The following is a 23,039-nucleotide window of genomic DNA, read 5'->3' as shown; positions in this document are numbered from 1 at the left end:
GGTCAAAGCACCTGTTTTTGTACCAGTCCTATGCTATTTTGGTTACTGTAGTCCTGTAGGATAATTTGAAGTTGGGTAATGTGATGCTTCCAGCTTTGCTCTTTTTGCTTAAGATTGCCTTGGCCATTCGGGCTATTTTTTGGTTCCATATGAATTTTAAAAGATTGTTTTCTAGTTCTCTGAAGAATGTCATTGGTAGTTTGATAGGAATAGAGTTGAATCTGTACATTGCTTTGGGCAGTATAGCCATTTGAATGATACTGATTCTTCCTATCCATGAGCATGGGATGTTTTTCCATTAGTTCGTGTCTTCTCTCATTTCTTTGAGCAGTGTTTTGTAATTCTCATCATAGAGATCCTCCACCTCCCTGGTTAATGGTATTCTTAGATATTTTAATTCTTTTTATGGCAGTTGTAAATGGGACTGCCTTTCTGATTTGGCTCTCAATTTGGCTATTATTGGTGTATAAGAATGCTAGTGATTTTTGTACATTGATTTTATATCCTGAAACTTTGCTGAAGTTGTTTATCAGCTGAAGGAGATTTTGGCTGAGACTATGGAGTTTTCTAGATACAGAATCATATCATCTGCAAACAGATAGTTTGACTTCCTCTTTTCCTATTTGGATGCCGTTTATTTTGTTCCCTTGTCTGATTGCTCTGGCTAGGACTTCCAATACTATGTTGAATAGAAAAGGTGAGAGAGGGCATCCTTGTCTTGTGCTGGTTTTTAATGAGAATGCTTTCAGCTTTTGCTCATTCAGTAAAATGTTGCTGTGGGTTTGTCATAGATGGCTTTTATTATTTGGAGATATGTTCCTTCAATACCTAGTTTATTGCAGGTTTTTAACATGAAGGGGTGTTGAAGTTGATCAAAACCCTTTTCTGTGTCTATTGAGATAATAATGTGGTTTTTCTTTTTAGTTCTGTTTATGTGATGAATCACATTTATTGATTTGCATGTGTTGAACCAACCTTACATCCCAGGGATGAAGCCTACTTTATCATGGTAGATTCGCTTTTTGAAGTACTGCTGGATTCAGTTTGCAAGTATTTTGTTGAGGATGTTTGCATCAATGTTCACCAAGGATATTGTCCTGAAAGTTTCCTTTTCTGTGTATGTGCCTGTGCCAGGTTTTGGTATCAAGATGATGCTGGCCTCACAGAATGAGCTGGGGAGGAGTCCCTCCTCCTCAATTTTTTGGAATAGTTTCTATAGGAATTGTACCAGCTCTTCTTTGTATATCTGGTAGAATTTGACTATGAATCCATCAGGTCCTGGGCTTTATTGTTGTTGTTATTGATATGCTATTTACAACTGATTCAATTTTAGAGTTTGTTATTGGTTTGTTCATGGAATCAATATCTTCCTGGCTCAGTCTTGGCAGGACAAATGTGTCCAGGAATTTATTCATCTCTTCTAGGCTTTCTACTTTGTGTATATAGAGTATATAGAGGTGTTCGTTGTAGTTTATGTTGGTTGTTTTTCTTTGAAGAAACAATTTCAATTTTAGTGTATCCCAATTTTTTCTCTTATAGTTAATACTTTCTATGTCTTTGCCTACTCCAGAGTCATGAAGATGTTCTCTTTTCCTTTAAAAACTTTATTATTTTTTCTTTAACATTTAGATTTGCAATCCTTCTGGAATTGACATACAGTGAAGATAAAGATCAAGATAATTTGTCCAATATGTATGTTCAAGCAACTTACTCCACTCATTGAAATTACTATCTTTTTACCACTTTGTCGTAAGTTACCTTTGTCAGTATTGTCATAAATCAGGTGAATATATGTATGTCGGTGTGTGTGTGTGTTTGGACTCTTCCTTCTGTTCCATTGGTCAGGTTACTTTTCCTTGGGCCAAAACCAGACTGTCTTAATTAATAGAGCCTCGTAATATGCTGTGATGTCTCTTAGTGTAAATCCTGCATCTTCATTGTTCTTCAGAATTGCCCTGGCTATTCTTGGTTCCTTTACCTTTTATATACATTTCAGAATCATGTTGTCAGTTTCCAAAAAGTAAACCTGCCAGGACTTTGGTTAAGATTGCATTGAATCTACAGATTAATTGGGGAGAATAAATAAGTTAGTTTTGTAATAAGAAAATGCAAAGTAATTTTGAGCATAGGGTGACCACATGCTCCATTTTACCTGGGGCAGTCCCAGTTTAATCTGTTGACTGGGCATTTTGTTCAATTTAGCATTTTCCCTGGGAAAAGTGTTATTTGTCTGATTAGTCATTTGACTAGCCTGTGTAAGTTTGATTATTTTATTACAAGTACAATATAAATTTATTGCCTAAGAAAACAGTTGTCTTTGGGAATAAGTTATCCTAAATTAAAATTTCTCAAATATTTCTAAATGTCAGTTTTGGAAAAATTATCCTTACATATACTTGATTTTCCAAATACATATTGTCAGCAAACCTTTCAGGAGGAGTTAGGAAGAATACCCTATTGTGATGTTTGGAATAAAAAATTTTCTTAGAGAGAAAGGAATTAGTAGGGAAGTTGTCTACAATCAAGGATGAAGTCCAAACGAGATCATGGCACATTTAATTTAGTTCCAGATATGTGTTGGGAACCAAGTGAAAATTACTCCAAGGAGGCAGAATGGAATGTGGAAAACAGAAAACAGAAGGAAGCAGAGAGGCAGTGTGATGTTTACTCAAAGAAATTCTGCAAATTAGAGAATGAGAGCTGGGCTTAGCTCCTGAGAATTTTATATGGGACTGTAGCTTCCCAGCCATGATGTGGGTCAGGAGGCCCCATCCTGCCAGCCCTCTGGGACTCCTGTGCCTTAGAGATGAGAGGGAAGCATCTATGATCTGAGAAGAGGGTTCTGGGACAAACAGCCTGGACTTTTGTGTCTTTTCTAGGGGCTAAGGAGACCCTGGAAGTACTGCTGTTCATTCTCTAACATGAAGCAATCAAATGCTCTTTCCACATCTTGTTGGTGGCAGGGTAAAGTCTGTTGGTGGCTGCCTAGTAGGGTCTCAGACTAGAAAAGAACCTACTCGCAAATAGCGGCAATCTTTAGCGCAGTGGTTCTCAACATTGGCTGCCCATTAGAATCACCTGGGAAGGTTTATGCTCCTAGGCCCAGCTGCCGCAACCACTTACCCTCTCCTCCAACCCCAGCAGCAGACCGATTAAATCAGAATCTCTAGAGATGGGAATCTGGCATCAATATTTTTAAAAACTGTCCTAGGTACTTAAAAATTATTTCTTTAATGAATAAAAAATATATAAACATCATATTTTAATATATGGGTACATTGTGGAATGGCTAACTTAAGGTAAGTAACATATCAATTACCTCACACACTCATCAATTTTTTGTGTCCAGGTAATTTCAAGACCCAATCAGGGGTTAGAACCATGGAGTCATCCTTGACACTAGTCTCTCCCTCTGCCCCCAGGCCCACCTAATCCACCACCAAGACATGTGGATGGGATGTTTCTTCTCCAAGTGTTTGGAATTCATCCACTTTTTCCACTGCTGTCACAATCACCCTCCAGGTCCAGGTGCCATTTTCTCTTGCCTGGAAAATTGTAATAGTCCTGAACTTGTCCACATCCACATGACACCCTCTCTACTCTGCACCCTGTTTTTGAATCCAGTTGTGATTTTTTTCACAGCTCAAATCTGATCATATCAGGCCCCCAGTTTAAGGCACTTCTGCACGTTCCCTGGACTGACAGCTCACATTGCCTGCAAAGGCCTGCATGACCAACCAGGGCCTGCTCTGCTCTGCAGCTTTATTTCACATCTCATTCTGCCCTGCTCTCTCTGCTCTAGATGGACTGGGCTGCTTTTAGTTTGTCACATCTGCCATCTTTCGTCTTGCTTCTGGACCTGTGCACATAGGATCTCCTTTGCCTGCAGTGTTTTTCCCTCTACTGCTCTTCATTCTTTAGCTCTTAGTTTCATCATCATCACATCTTGTCTGACTGCCCTGACCAAGGCAACCCCTGTTACTGCACTGTGTTTTTTAGAATACTGGTTATAGCTGCATTTGATCCATACCAGAGGAAAAAAGATCATCAACTTCTTGTTAATGAAATTGATGAAATTGTAGGTAAATATAATCAATTTAAGAGCTCAGCCCCAATACGTTTATGTATTTCAACCCTTGGCAAGTCTGTGTTGTTTAACCAGAACTCTGTGAAAATCATATGCATGTTTAAAAGGCTAGAAATAAACATGAATGATTATTATGTATCAATTATAAATGGAAAAGACCAGAAGTAAACATGTAATGTTTGTGGTTCACCTTTTTCTTGTTGTTGTTATGCACATGTAACAAACTGTGGTTCACTTTGGTAGGAATATGGAAGATTTTTCTCCAATCTTTTTTATGTTGTTTATATTTTCCAAAATTTCTAGAATGATAAAAATTATTTTTATAATAAATAAAAATGCAATAATTTCAAAAATGTGTCTAGATGGACTACATGGAAATTATGACTGGAAATAAAACTAAGCTATGTAATGTGTTCTCTTTGACTCTACCTGTACTTTCCCACAAAGCAAAATCCAGAGAATACCATTCTTGTTTGTAAACTTGTAAAGATGACATGAGAATTCAATGAACTGAAAATATTACTTCTTTGATGGATGGGTCTGTCTTGTAGGAATCCATCCGTTCAATTGCCTATGTTGCCTTCCACCACTAGAATGTTCCATAGCAGGTAGAGCTCGGTCCCATCTCCCAGGAAGACTCAGCTGTTGACTTGCTGGAGTGCTTCCTGGACCCTCTTAGAAAAGCGTTTATGGTTACATTCCAGCCCTGGCAGTCGTAGTGGGAGGAACAGAGCTGCGAGATCTGCCCTTGCCCAGGTTTTTATGTCGGTTATGTTTTGCAGTTTGCTGTCTTGTGCTCTGCTGCTGTTTCATGCTGCACAGCAGTGCCATGCAGGGCAGAGGGAGAATGGAATCTAGACTTCCTCATATAAAGAAGACTATGGAGCCCAGTCAATAAAGATTGTTCTTTCTCATAGCTAGAGGTATACCGTATACACATTTTGGTTGAATACCAAAAGCTAAGTGTTAAAATCAATATTTGACTAAGAATAAAGCCCAATTCTATGATTTAAAAAAACTCTTGACAGGGAGGCTGAGGTGGGCAGATCACTTGAGGTCAGGTGTTTGAGACCAGCCCAGACAACATGGTGAAGCCGTCTCTACTAAAAATACAAAAATTAGCCGAGCGTGGTGGCACATGCCTGTAATTCCAGCTACTCATGAGGCTGAGGCGGGAGAATTGCTTGAACCCAGGAGGCAGAGGTTGCAGTGTGCCGAGATCGTGCCACTGCCTGCCAGCCTGGGCAGTGGAGCAAGCATCCATCCCAAAAAGAAAAAAAAAAAAAACCTCTTGATATAAGGAAGTAAAAATTGTATTATGAGTTAAGTATTACTTAATTATCTCTTTGAGGTAATAATTTATTTAGAGGTAGCAAAGCTGGTCTTTTGCTTTTAATTCATCTTCAAAAGATGAGAATAATTCTCAAATAGATTCCTTTTTTCCTAGAAAAGTTAATGCCATCATGAAATTAAAAAATATAGTGCTTAAGTATTTATTATCGTTACACATATTAGAGTTATGGTATAATCTGATTTCCATCCTAATAGTATTTGTTTATAGATATGTGTATTTCAAAGTATGTATATGTTTTGTCCATAGTTATTTAGCTAGTGCTACATTTAGCTGTCAATTTATTTTTCTATTTAACTAATTAAGAATTTTTGTAATTGTTTTTCATGAAATTAATAGCTTTCATGTTAATTATTGTGACATTTTATGTTTGTAAGAAGAAATATTTTTCCTTCTACTGATAGAGTCTCAATGTCATAAGCATAAATTAGTACTTTCAATTCTAGTTTTATCTGAAATACACATATACAATTGATATTCTTGCATTAAAAATAAAATCCATTCCTTGTTCTCATTATTGACATCATTACGCTATTTGTATATGATCATAACTTGAGATACTTTGATGATCAAGTATGCCAGAAAAGATACTGATTTACATAGACATTGAACAGTTGGGTCTTCTGAAGGCCAGGAACAAATTAACTATCAGCTTTTGGCTGAAGCTGAACTGTAGCTGAATTAATCATAGCACTTATTTTATTTTGTCAAAGATTTATGGAGAACCTTATAAGTGCTAGACTTCTGATTGGCTTTGGATCTACAATAGTAAGTGAGAATAAAGCAACCTTATCTTCTTTACATTTAGGTAACATAAATGTCCCAGCCTGTTTGCCCATCATATTACCTAATTCAAAAAATAGTTCAAATATCTCCCCTACTAGCTGCAAGAATTCCAATGTTTTATCAGTTTTCCTGCCCTGAACATTTTTTGAGCCCCTGAGATATCCCAAGTCAGTTGTTGTTCAACATCTTAACCAGCTGTGTAGCTTTGGACCACTGCCTTCCTTGTCGTTGGTCACCAGCATCCCTCAGCCCATTGCTCCTACTCTCCCATATATGGCTTTCACCCCAGATGCCATCCCAGACTCTTGCACAATTCCCCCACTAATAGGAAGACCAACTGTGATGTTTGCATGACTTCGCTGATGGTTTGAAGATTTTTTTAAAAGGTGCGGGATGTTATACAAGAGGATAATTCAACAATTGTAAATAGATATGGGGTTTCCCTGAGTTCATGGACTAAAACCCTCCTTAGGTGTTTTGTATTGTGCAAAGTCTTCTCTGCCCAGTCTCAGGCCTGTCACCCCATTTCAAGGGTCAGCTTATCCTTCCACAGCAGGAATGCCTGGAACAAGATTCACATGTCTAGATCCTAGGCCTCCTGTTCCCTCAGGCCCAGAGACAGTCATAGTCTCATACCTCTCAGTGTCCATTTCCTGCCCCCTGTCAATCTTCTGGTAAGACTGACAGTGAAAACATCTCTTCCTTCTCGCACCCATCCACAGAGGTGTGATCTTTCTCTTTAGTTCTTAGGATAATTCAGAACAACATCACTGCTTTCTCCAAAGTTGGGTTTATTCAATCAGGAATGACCCCAAATATGAGGTTCATGCAATATAGTCCAGTTTGAGCTTCAACAGTTCCAGGCTGTTCTTTCAGAGGTAAGATGTGGTCATGTTCTTGCAGCTTCCAGTCTCCACTGATCTCCTGTAGTTAACTACTTGAACACATTCATCTCCCAGTATCTAACAAAAACTTTCAGGGATGATACAATTTAAATCCACTGGCAGGAAAGAAATATTTTATGAAAGAAAAGATAATTTGCAGAGAAGCAGCTGTGTCACAGTGAAGACAACCTTTCATATGATTGTGGAAAGCAGATTAAGTTCCTTGGAGCTATATTATCTCCAGAGTCTCCATTACAGAATAGAGTCTATGCTTTACCTTCACATAATACGAAGATCCTCTAAGATGCTTTTTCCAAAATAAAGAAGCAGTGTGCCTCCAAAGCTGAGTGCAAAATTTTTCCCCAAGGGAAACAAACTGCTAGAAACATTTAAATGTCAGTTTTTCTGACTCAGCCATTGATGTCAAATAATCCCAATCTCTTGGGATTCACACTAGACCAGAGCACCCCCATTAAAATCTATTTCACTAGCACTCAATAAAGTGCCAGTAAGTACTTGGGGAAAAAAATGAGACCAATGAACTGTCTAGTGAAATCAATTGCTAAGGAATAATTTCATTCCAATGTAAGAAGTTCAAAGTATTTTGGGGACTGTTATGCAGAGAGTTCTCCACAGTCACTCTCCTAAACAATGAGTAGCAGAAGGATTGCCTCTTCTGGTTTATTACAAGCTTTTTATTTTTTAAGGTTCTTAATTTTATACATTTCTTTAACCATAGGGCCAAGTATAGCATATTGTCTATAATCAGTGTTTAATAAATGATTAGTTGAATTGGATCAAATATAGCCTTCCATATCTGAATCCTATTATGAAATATACCAAAACATTCAATGAAATGAACCCTCTCTACTGACCTCTTAGTTTTCTCTGAAACTCTATTTTGGGGAAAGGAATTGTGTATAGTCTGGTACTCAGAGCTCAACTTTTTGCCTCCCTTTGCAGTAGAAGATCAGGAGGCAGTACCAGGCATTTCAACATAGTTAAATGGGTAAAAAGCAATGCCAGAGCCCTATATCTTCTCCATCTATGTGTTTTAATCTTCACAAAGTATTCCCCAAACTTTCCCACAATACCCAGTGTTCCATTTCCTGAGAAAGTTGGTTGCAGGAAAGGGCTAATGTCACATGGATGCTGACACAATATACCCATGTTTTGTCAGAATTTGAACTTTAAGCCTTATTTTTAATTACAAGATGAAAGACTGTCCTAAACAGTTGGGATTTTAGTTTGCGGATGAGTGATGATACTTTTTCCTTGGGGAGCACACTGTTATTACCATTCCTAATCTCAAAATGCAAACAGCTGTGTGCTTAGCCCACGTACAAGCTAAAATAATTAGAAAACATTGACCTTGGCCAGGTGCGGTGGCTCACACTTGTAATCCCAGCACTTTGGGAGGCTGAGGCAGGTGGATCACAAGGTCAGGAGATCAAGACCATCCTGGCCAACATTGAAACCCTGTCTGTACTAAAAATACAAAAATTAGCTGGGCGTGGTGGTGTGCCCCTGTAGTCCCAGTTACTCAGGAGGCTGAGGCAGGAGAATTGCTTGAACCCAGGAGGCAGAGGTTGCAATGAGCCAAGATGGCACCACTACACTCCAGCCTGGGCGACAGAGCGAGACTCCGTCTCAAAACAAACAAACAAAAAAGAAAACATTGACCTTGGTTACTGTGTTCACAACCAGTGCTACACACGTATACACCCATGCCCATACCACACACATATTACACATGCCACATATACCACACACACACACCCTCCACTATACCCACATATCCCCTACACTCCCCGTACATCCCACACACAAACCACACACACACTACATATACTACATACCCCATGCACACCACATTCATACACATCACAGTCACATATACCATACACAAACCACACACATATCACACACACTCCACACCTATACACCCCCACACATACCACACACACCCCACACGCAAACCACACATCATATGTACCACAGACCACAAACACATAAAGCACATATACACACACATCACACTCACCTCCCATCCCACTCACCTTACACCCTCCCACACAAATACAGCCATTCATTTATTCAGCCAATATTTATTAAGTGCCTATTTTATACAAAACACAATCTTAGATGCTGAGGATACAAAGATGAATAAAACATAGTTTTTATACTCAAGGAGCTTGAAAACTAGCAAGGGAAGAAAATGTATACCTTTCCAAAGAATTTATTGTACTTTGTTGTAATTTCTTGTTTTCTCCTCTGTATTTCTCATTGGATTGTTTGGTCCCCTGAGACATCTCCTTGACCGTGTTCACTGTTTTCTCCCTGGCGTCTTGCCCTCTGCCTACTTATTCTGTAACAGTATACTGAAATGAGTGAGTCAATAAGTAAAACCATATATATGTCATAAAACTATATAAATAATTAAGCCAATAATATAAGAATTGTGTGTTGTGCTAACTTTGTGAACACAATGCCTCAGGAGTGCAGAGGTGAGAAGAGACTCGAGCGAGGGAGCATCATGAGGACATCAGGAAAAGTGGGGAGGAAGGAAACTGCCATCTTGGAATTGGCAATTAGAAGTGTTTATAGTGACTTTGCAAAGACAAGCACTACCTGTGGAAAGGAGTTGCAAGCCAAGTTGTTAGGGGTTAAGGAATGAATGGGAAGTGGATAAAACCGATTGACTTGAGTTGAGGAATGAGCCTTTTCACACTTACATAGAAGGGAGGCAGTCTCTTGTTCTCCATCTGATGTGGCCACTCTTGAGTCAAAGAATGTATTGCTGTACATATGCAACAGAGATGTCTTTACCTCTGGATCAGTTTCCTTTTTTTTTCAAATTATTATAGAAAACAATTGGATAACAATGCAGGTCAGGGAAAATCCTAGGGAAAGTTGTAACATTGGAAAATTTCCTGACGGATTGCATCCTAGTGATTTAAAATCACTCCTGTGGAAATTCCCTGACTGTCCAGTTTGAATTCATCAGCTCTTTCCTCCAAAAGCAGCAACTCAAGGACCAATATTTTCTCATTCTTTTGCCTGCACTAAAATGTCTTATTCTCTTATGAATGTTAAGTTGTTGGTCATCTAATCTGGTAAAATAATACAAAAAAAGCATAGAGTTTTTGGTTCAGTTGTCCTGACTTTTCTTACACTCATTCCTGGCAGTCCAAAGCACAGTGCTGCCCACTGCTCTGTTTAAAATCAGACACCCCCGAAGGTCCTTCTCTCCCACTCAAGTGAAACATGTAATTAAGATAGTCTGATGAAAAACTTTAAAATAGAAAGTGAGATTTTTCTCTCTTCTTCCATTTAAACTAACTGTTACTTTCCCCTTAGCAAGAAAGCTGACATTATAAATGTTATCACATTCACACATATTATAAGCCGAGAAATTATATCATCTCAGGCCAAAAGTGGATGCTGAGACTCTGATATCTTGCCTCTCTGCCACCTCTAGGTCATTTTCCCAAGACCTCTGCAGCTAAATATACTTTGGTTGCAAGTGGCTGTTAACAGAAGCTGATCTTATTTTTCCCCTGAGAAAGAGGGAAGTGTGAAGCCAGAACTAGGACTAATAAATTGGGATTTGGTGAACAGAATGCATACCCCACCCCCAGGCATTGGGTCTTTTCTAGAGTGGCCCATGAATGCGGTGTTGGAGGTTTGGGAGACCACTTGTGAGAATAACTCTTGGAGAAGGTAAAATAGGGTTGAAAAGTTATGGAGGATGCTGGTACTCTGAAGAGGTTACAGAATTCTAGAAGAGCCATTTATTTTATATGGAAGATATCTTTCTTCCTACTTAAAATATGTATATTTAAATAAATCAAAAGTAGAATAATTTCCAGGATAAATGGCAATCATAAAAGCACAGGTAACATGGCTTTATTTTTAATAAGGTAATGCAAACAAAAAAGTCATAGGAACATTATAATGTGTGTCTTATGTCTCTGAAATACCGTGTGTTAATCTGCAATATGGACAAGCCTGGGCACCTCCAGGTTAAATTTTCAGATGAAAGTGTCAACAGTTCTCCTCTGAGTCAAGGATCTTGCTTGCTTGAGTTGAAATATAAGCTTAGGTTTCAATGATTGAGTACAATGGTGCCTGGCCTCGTTCTGCAAGGTTAAACGTTACTGGCTTTTCTTATGTTTCACAGTGGATTAGTTTTCTAGACAGTGCGAAATGTTAGTAATGAGCTTATTTTAAAAATCACTTATTTCAACTAATTCTTATGATATGTTTTAATATTTTAAGAGAAGACATAGATATTTGAACATAACTAATATGGCACTGATATTTTCTTAAGTTGTATGAGAAAAGTGACTTTGTGATAACATAATATCTTAGGTTTAAAGAATAAAAGCAAAAATATTTATGTGCAGTTCAAACCCCATTTCAATTATAGCTGAATTATTTTCTGTAGTTTAGCTACAGGAACTGCTTAAACCTGATTTCTGCATAGTTTGAGCAGATTTTAAGGCAGGAGCTAAAAGGAATAGATTGACTTGGAAAATTTTGTGTAAGAGAGTTCTTTAAAATGGCATTATCAGGTTAAAGTATTAAAAGGGACAAGTAGGTTTTGCATATCAAAATTAACAGTGTTCAGACAACCTTCACAATTGGATGTATGGGTATAAACAAGGAGATTTTTTGGCATACTATACATTAGAATCAATATCTGGTTTTATGGTCATACCTTTTCCGAATTTTAAACATCCTGCTTGTGAACACTCCAGATAGGGTCTTGTCTCTAGTAGCTCCTTCCTTTTCTTAGAGCTCTGAGACAACTTGGATCAAAAGGACTGTTGAAAGCCAATACCTTGCATTCCCCCTGAGTTGGTTCTATAAGAAGTCCCTTACAAGCCATGATCCTTCCTTCATATAAACCCTTCATCTCTTATGGCACAGCACTGTCACCTCAGCCATTCTTTCTCACACATACCCCTTTCCCTTAATTTTTGCCAAATTCCCCTCCCCTTTCTTTTTGGGAAGTGTCTTTTTATTTATTCGAATTGTAAACCAAAATATTGTTATAATCCCACTGATAATTTTGAAAATGCTGGTATTCCTGGTATTAACTAAAATGAAAAATTACATAAAATGGCACTGAAAAAAATAAAATGGCAAGGCAATCTTCATCAACCAAGGGTCTCAAAGTACTGAAAATCCCTTTCGAATCTTCCCTTAGTTTATAATCTACCTCTGTACTCTTATCTAAACAAACGAAGAAAACATCAACACTTAAAAATATAAAAAATTATTTCTTATTCTATTTCATTCTTTTTCAATTACCAGTTTACTAAAATTTTATATTATTTTGTATTTCAGATGTTCTACATTTCAACTCCATCAAATATTAAATTGATGTTTATGGGCTAACCTGGAAACCGAAAAACAATTTGTTTCACTACAAGAATAAGAAAATATGTCCAAATTCCTGTCAGCTGACTTATAAAGGGACTTTTAGAACACAACCCAATGTAAGTTGCAGACATACAGTATTTTGTTCTTTGTTACCTGCCCTGCAGTTAAGGCATGTATCTGTTTGTATATGCCCAAGTGTATGCTGATTGTATATATATTTGTGTCTACATATGAATATTTTCACAATTCCAGATTCATAACATCATTTATTCCTTTCTTCAATAAAATTTGAATGCCTATTATGTAAAAGGTGCAGTTGTAGGCCTAAGGGGTATCCAGAGACGAGGTGACTGTCCTCATAGAGCTCATACTGTAATGGGGAGACAGACATAAGCCAAGTAATTGCACAATTGCCTAAGAAATGCATACTCTGATAGGTGTCACATAGCACTATATGAGCCTATAACCAGATCTTGCCTTGTGTCCAGGGTCAGAAAGGGTTTCATGAGGAAGGTAATTTGCCAGCTGAGATCTCATGGGTGAGAAGTTAAGAGAGTAAAGAGGGTGGGAGGTGATGGGAAGAGGGGCAAGGATGGGGTATAAAGTGCTCCAGGTGAAAGGAACTTCTGTTCAAAAACCCCCAGGCACAAGGAACTCATGTTCAAAGACCATACTTGCTTACGTAGGTACTTTTGATGATTTTTTTTCTAGTAGTAACCACTGGGTAGCTGGGCAACTTTTAGCTTAAACAAACCCTTAAAGATTAATTGTAATCATACTAGAAAATAAGGCATATATAATTTCAGAAGCACTTGTACTTGTTTTGTTTTTCAGGCATGAGGTACTCCTTAAGCCCTGACAACCATCTTGAAGATGGAATCATGAATATGGCAAATTTTCTACGGGGCTTTGAAGAAAAGGGGATAAAGAACGACAGGCCTGAGGACCAGTTGAGCAAAGAGAAAAAGAAAATTCTTTTCTCCTTCTGTGAGGTGTGCAACATCCAGCTGAACTCTGCAGCCCAGGCTCAGGTGCATTCCAACGGCAAATCCCACCGCAAACGAGTGAAGCAGCTGAGTGATGGGCAGCCCCCACCACCCGCCCAGGCCAGCCCCAGCAGCAACAGCAGCACAGGTAGGAGGCAGGGTCCCGGGTTCCATGTGCTGCGGGGAGAGATGGTCCTGGTCTGGAAAATGAAGGATTTAGAACAAGACTTAATTTTTACCTTAAAACTGGGCTACCATGATAACATGTACTCTTTCTCCTACAGGTAAAATACATGAGCTGTTTGTCACCTCTCGAAATATTTGTTACACCCACTGACATACACACTGGCACACACACATACACACATATGCACAATTTGTATATGGGGCCAGAGACTTCCTGTATCCCCACAATGTGTGAACACTTCTGAATGTATTTTGAAATGTGTTTAAAATGCATCAGTGATGTCATTTTTTCCCTCTCTTAAAATTAGCTTTCCTGGGTTTCCTTTATCTGCTTTCTATTGGGTGGCATACCACTTGATAGTATATAAAAAGCTACAGCTTTATTTATAACATCCTGTGATGCAGGAGAGGAGCATTAATCTTGCATGTTAAACTTGTCATATTCTTTTAGAGAGTTGCCAGCAGTGTGCTGGGTGTTCTAACAATAGGAACAGGCATTGCCAAAACCAACAAGGCTTCCCTCTGAAATCCAGCACCATCATCCATCGCTTTCACTTGCCTCTCACCCTTTCCTTGTGGGCTGGATAGAAGCAGAAGCTCAGGAATTTTTGCATTTCTGCCTCTGCCCTGAATTCTAAACAATCTTTCAAATCCTTTATCTTATCCTTGGGCAGCCCCTCCTCTTCCACATTGCTGGTCACTGGGTATCTTCACTGTGACAGAATTAAAGAAAAATGTGAAATTTATTGTTATCCATGGTGAAGATTTCTACAAAAGACAGTCTTCCTCCCAAGGTTTGAGGTGGGAGGCCAAGATAAGCCTCCTCCCAAATGTGGGGGAAGAGCTCCAAATTCTGCTCTAGCAAGGGTTTGCTCTGTAATGAGGCCCCAGCTTGAAGTGAGATGATACAGAGAAAACATTTGTTGGAATTTCACTCAGTGCTGTTACATGGTTCTTGGTGGGTTGTAAATAAATTATTTTTATATTTCAAGCCAAATCTAACTACTTTTTACTCAGTTGATGATTTAATTTCATTAAATTGTTTTCTTAAGTCAATATTTAACATGCTGTGAAAGAAAGTAAAGGGGCTTACAGCATTTAAGGTACACACTTATAATAGTAGAAAAATTATTTTTCCATTTTCTATTTATTGTAATTGTTCCAAGGTGTATTCATTTACCTATAGTTGTATATTAAAAATATAGTTAATGTTATGGCCTGGCTCAGTGGCTCACGCCTGTAATCCCAGCACTTTGGGAGGCCAAGGCAGGCAGATCGCTTGAGGTCAGGAGTTCAAGACCCGCCTGGGCAACATGGTGAAACCCTGTATCTACTAAAATTACAAAAATTAGTCAGGTGTGGTGGCACACACCTGTAATCCCAGCTACTCAGGAGTCTGAGGCAGGAAAATCGCTTGAACCCAGGAGGTAGAGGTTGCATTGAGCCGAGATCACACCACTGTGCTCCAGCCTGGGCAACAGAGTGAGACTCCATTTCAAAAAGCAAAATATATTTATAAAATATATAATATTATATTATTAATAATATTATATATATATTTAGTGTTAGGTTCAAAACTGATACCTAAGTTAGAGCACACATAGCCTGAGTAAAAGTTTGAATTACATCTGTTATGGTGTAAATGTCTATAAATACCATAGTCATTAAAATTATATTTCTGAAGAATATCTCATGATAGGGGAAATTGTCCGTGATATAATGCTAAGTGAAACAGCAGGAACTAAAGCGGAATATACCTAGTGCTATCATGTGTGCATGCGTACACTATCTACTGTTTAGAGTCTCCACTGAATGAGGTTCAAGCCTGACATCATTTCATTTTTTTTGGTCACTTTCCTCACTTTTGATCTATCAAATTTGTGTTTCCTGCTGGGTAGCAACTCTCTTAACACTCTCTCAACTCATAACTTCTCACTTTTGTATATTCAGAAAGATTCTTTCATTTAGAAGTTCGGTTCTATTTATAAAAACATCATTTTATTGCCAAATTAAGATTTGTCTAGATGGACTCTAGAACTTAGAGTGGAGGGCTGGGCACATGAGCTTCTACCCTCCCCCTGCCTCAGCCTGCTCTTCAGCCTAGTGGTGGGAAACCATAGAAGGATAGAAAGGCGGAGGTTTACCTTACCTTACAGCCTCTGCAAGGTGGCAATGCTGTTCTTAATTGATGACTACTATTTTGGCTGTCTCTGTGGGTCATACATCCTCTTAACAGACCCTGTGGATGAAGGGATCCCCCAGATGGTCCCTTAGGCATTGAGAGTCCCTTGTGAGATAGCTGCATCTTCCAGCTTACTCATAGTTGTTAGCAGAAGCCTTCATTCCTTGACTGTATGTGCCTCTTTCTTCCACACTGTGTTAGTCCTGGCAAGATTGTGTCGTCTGTTCTCATATGCCTCAATGCTGGGGGATTGAGGTCAGAATCCATCTGAGAATGAACATTCCTCTTGAAAACCTGGAACTGTTGGGGCCCAGGCAAGTACAGGTGGAGTGGACTGCAGGGGGCTTTTCTTTCCTGCTCAGGTAACACAGGGGAGGCTGGCAAGCCCACTGACAAAGCAAGCGCCTAAATAAGAAACAAAATGCCAGTCTTCCTTTTTTGCCCATCACTTGGCTTCAGAGAATATTATGGGTTGAATTGTGTTTCTTCACACACACACACACAAATATATTGGAATTCTAACCCCCAGTACCTCAGAATATGACCTTATTTAGAGCTAGGGTCTTTACAGAGGTAATTAAGTTAAAATGAAGTCATTAGGGTGGGCTGTAATCCAATATGACTGATAACCTTACAAAAAAATGGAAATTCGGACTCAGAGACAGATGTGCACAGAGAGGGAAGATGATGTGAGAAGAGATACAGGGAGAAGACAGACATCTACAAGCCAAGGAGAGAGCCCTAGAATAGATCCTTCCCTCACAGCCCTCAGAAGGACCCAACCCAAGTAACACATTGATTTTTTATACTTCTAGCCTCTAGAACTATAAGATGATACATTTCTGTTGTGTAAGCCACTAGTTTGTAGTACTTTGTTACAACAGCCCCAGAGAACAAACACAGGGAAGAAAATTGAAGCCCATTTCATGCCCACAGAGAAAAATATGTGGTAGTAGATATTCTTCCCAAGAACTGTTAATTTAAGAGGTGACTTCCCCTCTTCTGGGTCGGTTTTATAGTGTTGGAGTTGGCATCGATGGGAATTGGGTCCACAGGGTGATGGTTGAGACTTGTTTCTAGTATTAAAAGGTGGCTGACCCCTAACCACTGGAAGTTCTTCTGCCAAATTTAGTATTCAGGGTATTTACAGAACTTTTAGATCTGAGCTTTAGAACAACAGGAAGATTCTTAGAGTGTACCTGAAACCAGTCTGCTGTGTGTGTGTGTGTGTGTGTGTGTGTGTGTGTGTGGTGTGTGTGTGTGTGTGATCAATGTACCAAAGTGAGCAAAGGACTTGTGATAAGTAGCAGCAAAATGCTTTTCCCAGCACTGTCTCCCTAGCCAAATGTTTTATGAATACTCTGGGCGATGAAAGAGAGACTCAAAGGAGAAGCAAAAAGAGCTGAGGTAACTTAGTTTGCATATAAAAGATCCCTAATGCTTTCCCCATCCAGTTCCAAGGAGTAAGTGGAAATAACAGAAACCGCAGATGGGTCTTGGCTTCCAGAAAGGAAAAAGTAGTTGTGAGTTTCTATGTCTCACAGGGTCCACAAAGGCAGTAAGATCCTGGTGTTCCTGGCCCCTAGCAAGGGTGGGCAGATGGACCTGAGGCTGTCTCATAATTTCTTATGGGCTTAGGGAGTACAGAAGCTGCTGGTTGAACCTGGGAACCACAGGGACATAGTCTTTTCTGTTAGACTGGGACAGTGGCAGGACACTGTTTTACATGTACCACAGCAAAGAAATACCTCACAGTTCCTGCATGAACTAATGACTAAATATCAGACAGAAATAAACATGCCTCAGCAGATGTCCATGTGCAGAAGTGACAGCCAGGCCATAAACACTCCTACCTGAGCCCTGGAACCATGTAAGCCCATAAGTACCCTCCTCAACCCACCCCAAATCTGGATGCAACTCTGGGGAAAGTCACTCCATACTGCCTGAAATTAAATATCTATCATCACATGAGTTGGAGTTTGTACTAGGCAGCATAAATTATCATTAGCAGGTTTATACTTAAATATTGGCTAAAGGAAATTTTTCAACTAGAAAGGAAATGAAAGTGAATCTTGGAGCTTTGAGAAGGAAAGAAGAAAGAACAATGGAAAGAATAGAAATATGGTACATAATAAACTACCTGTAGTAGGGTTCTCCAGAGAAGCAGAACCAGTAGGAGAAAGGAATTAGCTCACACAATTATGGAGGCCTCCAATTTTCAAGATCTGTAGGAAATCTGAAGACCCAGGACAGCCAATGGTGTTATTCCAGCATAAGTCCAAAAAACATGAGATTCAGAAGAATTGATGGTATAGTTCTAGTCTGAGGACTGGCTGGCTCAAGACCCAAGAGGAGCTGATGTTTCAATTTGAGTCTGAAGGCAGGAAAAGAAACTAATGTCACAGGTGGAAGGCAGTGAGGCAGGAAGAAGTATGCAGAATAATGTGTAACCAAATATCTGAACATCCAGTGACCCAGTCAAGTTGACACATAAAATTAATCTTTACATTATCATTTTCTTCATGAGTTTTGTAAATCATATTTGATGACTGAAACAAAATATAATCATCTGATGCTAAAAACAATGATATTTGAAAGTAGGGAAGTTAAATGCTGATACCAATAAATTGTCTGCCATAAGTCACATGTGTATATCATTATAATATTAATGGCAACCGCTATGAAAACTATACAAAGAGATACAACCAAAATATAAATAAATAAAGATGGAGTCCTAAAAAGTGTTCAAGTAAACCACAGGACAGAAAGAAGAGAGAAACAGAGGACCAAGAAGCAAAGGAAAAAACAGAAAGCAAATAATAAAATGTCAAACTTAAAGGCTAACATCAATAATTACTTTAAATGTAAATAGCCTAAATAGACCAATCAAAAGAAAAAATGCATTTAAAAAAAACCCAACTATATGCTGCTTACAAGAAACTCACTTCAAAATCAGTAAGAGGTATGTTGAAAGTAAAAGGACGGAAAAGAATATATCGTGCAAACAGTAATTTAAAAAATAAAGGCAGGGGTAGCTATATTAATATCTGATGAAGTAGGGAGTAAAGAAATTTACTAGGGACAGAGTGAGACATTATGTACTGATAAAATATTCAACTCACCAGGAAGACCTAATGATCCTAAATGTTCATGCACCAGACAACAGAGCCTCAAAATACATGAAGCAAAAACTGATAGAGCAGAAAAAAGAAGTGGATAAATTTACAATTGCAGTTGGGGACCTACTCTCAGCAACTGATAGGATTATTAAACAAAATAAGCAAGAATATAGAGGAACTGAACAATATAATCAACTAAAAGGATCTAATTAATTTATATAGACCTCTACTCAATAACAGTAGAACACTATTTTTTCCAAGTGCCTATACAGCTATTCACAAAGGTAGACCATATATTGGACCATAACACAAACCTTAATGCATTTGAAGGAACTGTAATCATATACAATATTTTCTCTGACCATAATGAAATCAAGTAGAAATTAGTAGTAGAAAAACAACAGGAAAATTAAACAATATATCTCTTAAATAATCTATGAATCAAAGAAGAAGTCTCAAAGGAAAAACTAGATGAAAATTAAAGCACAACATAGTGAAATATGTGGGATGAAGCTAAAGCAGTGCTGAGCTGGAAATTTATAGCCTTAAATGCTTATATTTGAAATGAAACAAAGTTCTCAAATAAGTAAGTTCCCAACCAAGAAGCTAGAAAAGAATAGAAAAACCAAACCACAAGCAAATGGAAGGAAGAAAGTAATAAAGACCTAAACCAACAATCTGTGAAGTTGAAAATAGGAAAGCAATAGAGGAAAAGTCCATAAAACAAAAAGCTTATTCTTTAAGAAAGAAAAATCAATGAAATTTATAAGCTTTTAGCAAGACTGATGAGTACAAGAAGAAAGAAGAAGATACCAATGAGATACATGATATTATGACACAACTTGCAGCAATTAAAAATATAATAAGCAAATACTAAAAACTTGTGTTTATAAATTTGACAAGTGAGAAGGGTGAACCAGTCCTTCAGAAACCATAAATAACTAAAATTCAACTAAAATAAAAATAGACTATCTGGGCCAGGTGTGGTGGCTTATGCCTGTAATCCCAGCACTTTGGGAGGCTGAGGTGGGCAGATCACTTGAGGTCAGGTGTTGATACCAGCCTGGCCAACATGGTGAAACTCCACCTCTATTAAAAATACAAAAATTTACCTAGCATGGTGACAAGTGCCTGGATTCCCAGCTATTCTGGAGGTTGAGACAGGAGAATCGCTAGAACCCAGGAGGCATAGGTTTTGGTGAGCCAAGATTGTGCCATTGCACTCCAGCCTGGGAGACAGAGCAAGACTCCATCTCAAATAAACATAAACATAAATTTAAAAGTAGACAATCTGAATAGGTCTATAGCCATCAAATAAGCTGAATTTATCATTACAAAGCACTTGAAAAACAAATTTCTGGATTCATATGGTTTCAGTGGAGAATTCTACCAAGGATTTTTTAAACTGACACCAATTTTATACAGTTGCTTTCAGAAAATAGAAGAGGAAACACTTCCCAACTTATTTTATGAGGCTAGTATTATCCTAATACCCAAATCAGACGACACATTATTTTTAGAAACCCTACAGAATAGTATCTCATAAACTTAGAGTAAAAAATTATCAACAAAATGTGAGCAAATTGAATCCAGCAATGTATGAAAAGAATTATATACCATAACTAAGTGGGATTTATTCCAGGTATGCAAAACTGGCTCACCATTTAAAAATTAATAATCTACCACCTGGGCATGGTGGCTCACACCTGTAATCCCAGCACTTTGGGAGGCTGAAGTGGGCATATCACCTGAGGTCAGCAGTTTGAGACCAGCCTGGCCAACGTGGCAAAACCCCGTCTCTACTAAAAATATAAAAAAATTAGCTGGGCATAGTAGTGAGTGCCTGTAATCCCAGCTACTCAGGAGGCTGAGGCAGGAGAATCACTTGAACCTGGGAGGTGGAGGTTGCAGTGAGCCGAAATCACGCCACTGCACTCCAGCCTGGGCAACAGAGCAGGACTCCATCTCTAAAAACCAAAACCAAAACAAAAAAATCTACCATATCAACAAGCTAAAGAAGAGAAGTCACATGATCACATCCATTAATGCAGTAAAAGCATTTGAGAAAACCCAACACACATTTTCAGCAAGCTAGGAATAGAGGGAAACTACCTTGATTTAAAGAAGCATCTAAACAAAGCCTACAGGTAACATCATACTTAATGGTGAAAGACCGAATGTTTTTCTCGTAAGACCAAGAGCAGGGGAAGGATGTCCACTCTCAATTCTCTTATTCAAAATGGTGCTGGAAGTTCTAGCCATTATAATAAGGCAAGAAAAACAAATAAAAATAAAAGCCTGTAATCCCAGTACTTTGGGAGACTGAGAAAAGAGGATCACTTGAGCCTAGGAGTTCAAGACCAGCCTGGGCAACACAACCTGTCTCTAAAAAGCAAAAAAAAAGAAAGAAAGAAAATGTTAGCCAGGCATGGTGGTGCACACCTGTAGTCCCAGCTACTCAGGAGGCTGTGGTGGGAGGATTGCTTGGGCTCAAGAGGTCGAGGCTGCAGTGAGCTGCAATCACACCACTGTACTCCAGACTGCATGACAGAGTGAGACCCTGTCTCAAAAAAAAAAAAAATCAATTGCATATTATATTTATATACTAAAAATGAACATATGGAAATCAAAATTTTAAAATGCAATACCATTTATAATCACTTCCTAATAAAATGAAATACTTAGATATATACTTTAAAAAACATGTGTAGGATCTGTATGCTGAAAATTACAAAATGCTGAGAAAAGAAATGGAAGACCTAAATAAATGGAGAGACATACCATGTGTTTAGAAATCAGGATTAGAAAACTCAACAAGATTAAGATGCCATTTCTCCTTAAACTGATCTATAATTTTCATGCAATTTCTATCAAAATCCCAGCAAGTTCTTTTTGTAGACATAGACAAGATTATGCTAACATTTATATGAAAAAGCACAGACCTTTTAGCTAGTTTAGCTACTAGCTAAAACTTGACAAAGAAGAAAAAAGGAGGGATCTCTCTACCCAATATTGAGGCTTACTATATGTTAAAGTAATCAAGACAGTGGTTTTATTGGAGAGAGAGAGAGAGGAAAAAGACTAGGGAACCCAGACATAGATCCACACACACATACTCAATTGACTTTTTGATAAAGGTACAAAAGCAAGTCAATGGAGAAAGAATACCTTTTCAACAAATGGTCCTGGAGTAATTGAACAGCTATAGGCAACAAAACAAACAAACTTAGGCCTAAATTCTGACACCATATAAAAAGATTAACTCAAAGTGAATTATAGATTTAAATGTAAAAAACATAAAAATTTAAAACTTCTGGTGGCTGCCCTAGAATTCCTGGGCTTGTGGCTGCATCACTCCAGTCTCTGCTTCTGTTTTCACAACATCTTCTGCTCTGTATGTCTATATCTTTTCTTCAGATCTCCTTTCTCCTTATCTAATAAGGATGCTTGCCATTGGGTTTAGAGCTCACCTGTATAATCCTGGATTGTTTCCTCATCTCAAGATTCCTAGCAATCACATCTGCAATGAGCCTTTTTGCAAAAAAGATAGCACTCACAGGTTCCAAGGATTTGACATGGATATCTTTTGGGGGTGACTTGTTAAATTGTGGTACATCTGTACTAAGGAATACTACTCAACAATAAAAGGGAATGAACCCTTGATACATGCAACAACTTGGATGGATCTTCAGGGAATTATACTGAGTGGAAAAAGCCAATCCCCAAAGTAACATACTGTATGGATTCCATTTATACAACATTTTTGAAATAGCAAAATTGTAGAAGTAGAGGACAAATTAGTGGTTGGTAAGGGATAGGCGTGATTTTCAAGAAGGAAGTAGATATGGGTACAAAACTGCAACATGAGAGATCCCTGGTGGGGGATACATGAATCTACACAGGTCATACACACACACACACACACACACACACACACACACACGCACACACACACAGGAATCCAGGTAATACTGGAGAAATCTGAATAAGCTTTGTACATCAGATCAATGTCAATATCCTGATTACACTATTATTCTATAGCTTTAAAAAATTTTGAGATCACGCCA

At 38.3% G+C, this 23,039-nt stretch overlaps 1 protein-coding gene across 3 annotated transcripts in view; it reads left to right on the top strand.

The window, feature by feature from the left end:
• ZNF385B (zinc finger protein 385B) overlaps positions 1 to 23,039 on the top strand; it is a 417,184-nt gene that overhangs the window by 80,617 nt on the left and 313,528 nt on the right. For all 3 annotated transcript variants that reach the window (XM_055380327.2, XM_031008822.3, XM_031008823.3), the window contains exons 2-3: positions 12,464 to 12,615; positions 13,334 to 13,633. In XM_055380327.2, coding sequence (XP_055236302.1) covers positions 13,336 to 13,633 — 298 coding nt within the window. In that variant the 5' untranslated portion in view covers positions 12,464 to 12,615; positions 13,334 to 13,335. The remainder of the gene's footprint in view (positions 1 to 12,463; positions 12,616 to 13,333; positions 13,634 to 23,039) is intronic.

This window comes from Gorilla gorilla, chromosome 11, assembly GCF_029281585.2.
Source record: "Gorilla gorilla gorilla isolate KB3781 chromosome 11, NHGRI_mGorGor1-v2.1_pri, whole genome shotgun sequence".
NCBI classification, from domain to species: Eukaryota; Metazoa; Chordata; class Mammalia; order Primates; family Hominidae; genus Gorilla; species Gorilla gorilla.
The sequence above is the reverse complement of the archived record's forward strand: the minus strand, read 5'-3'. Positions and strand labels throughout refer to the sequence as shown.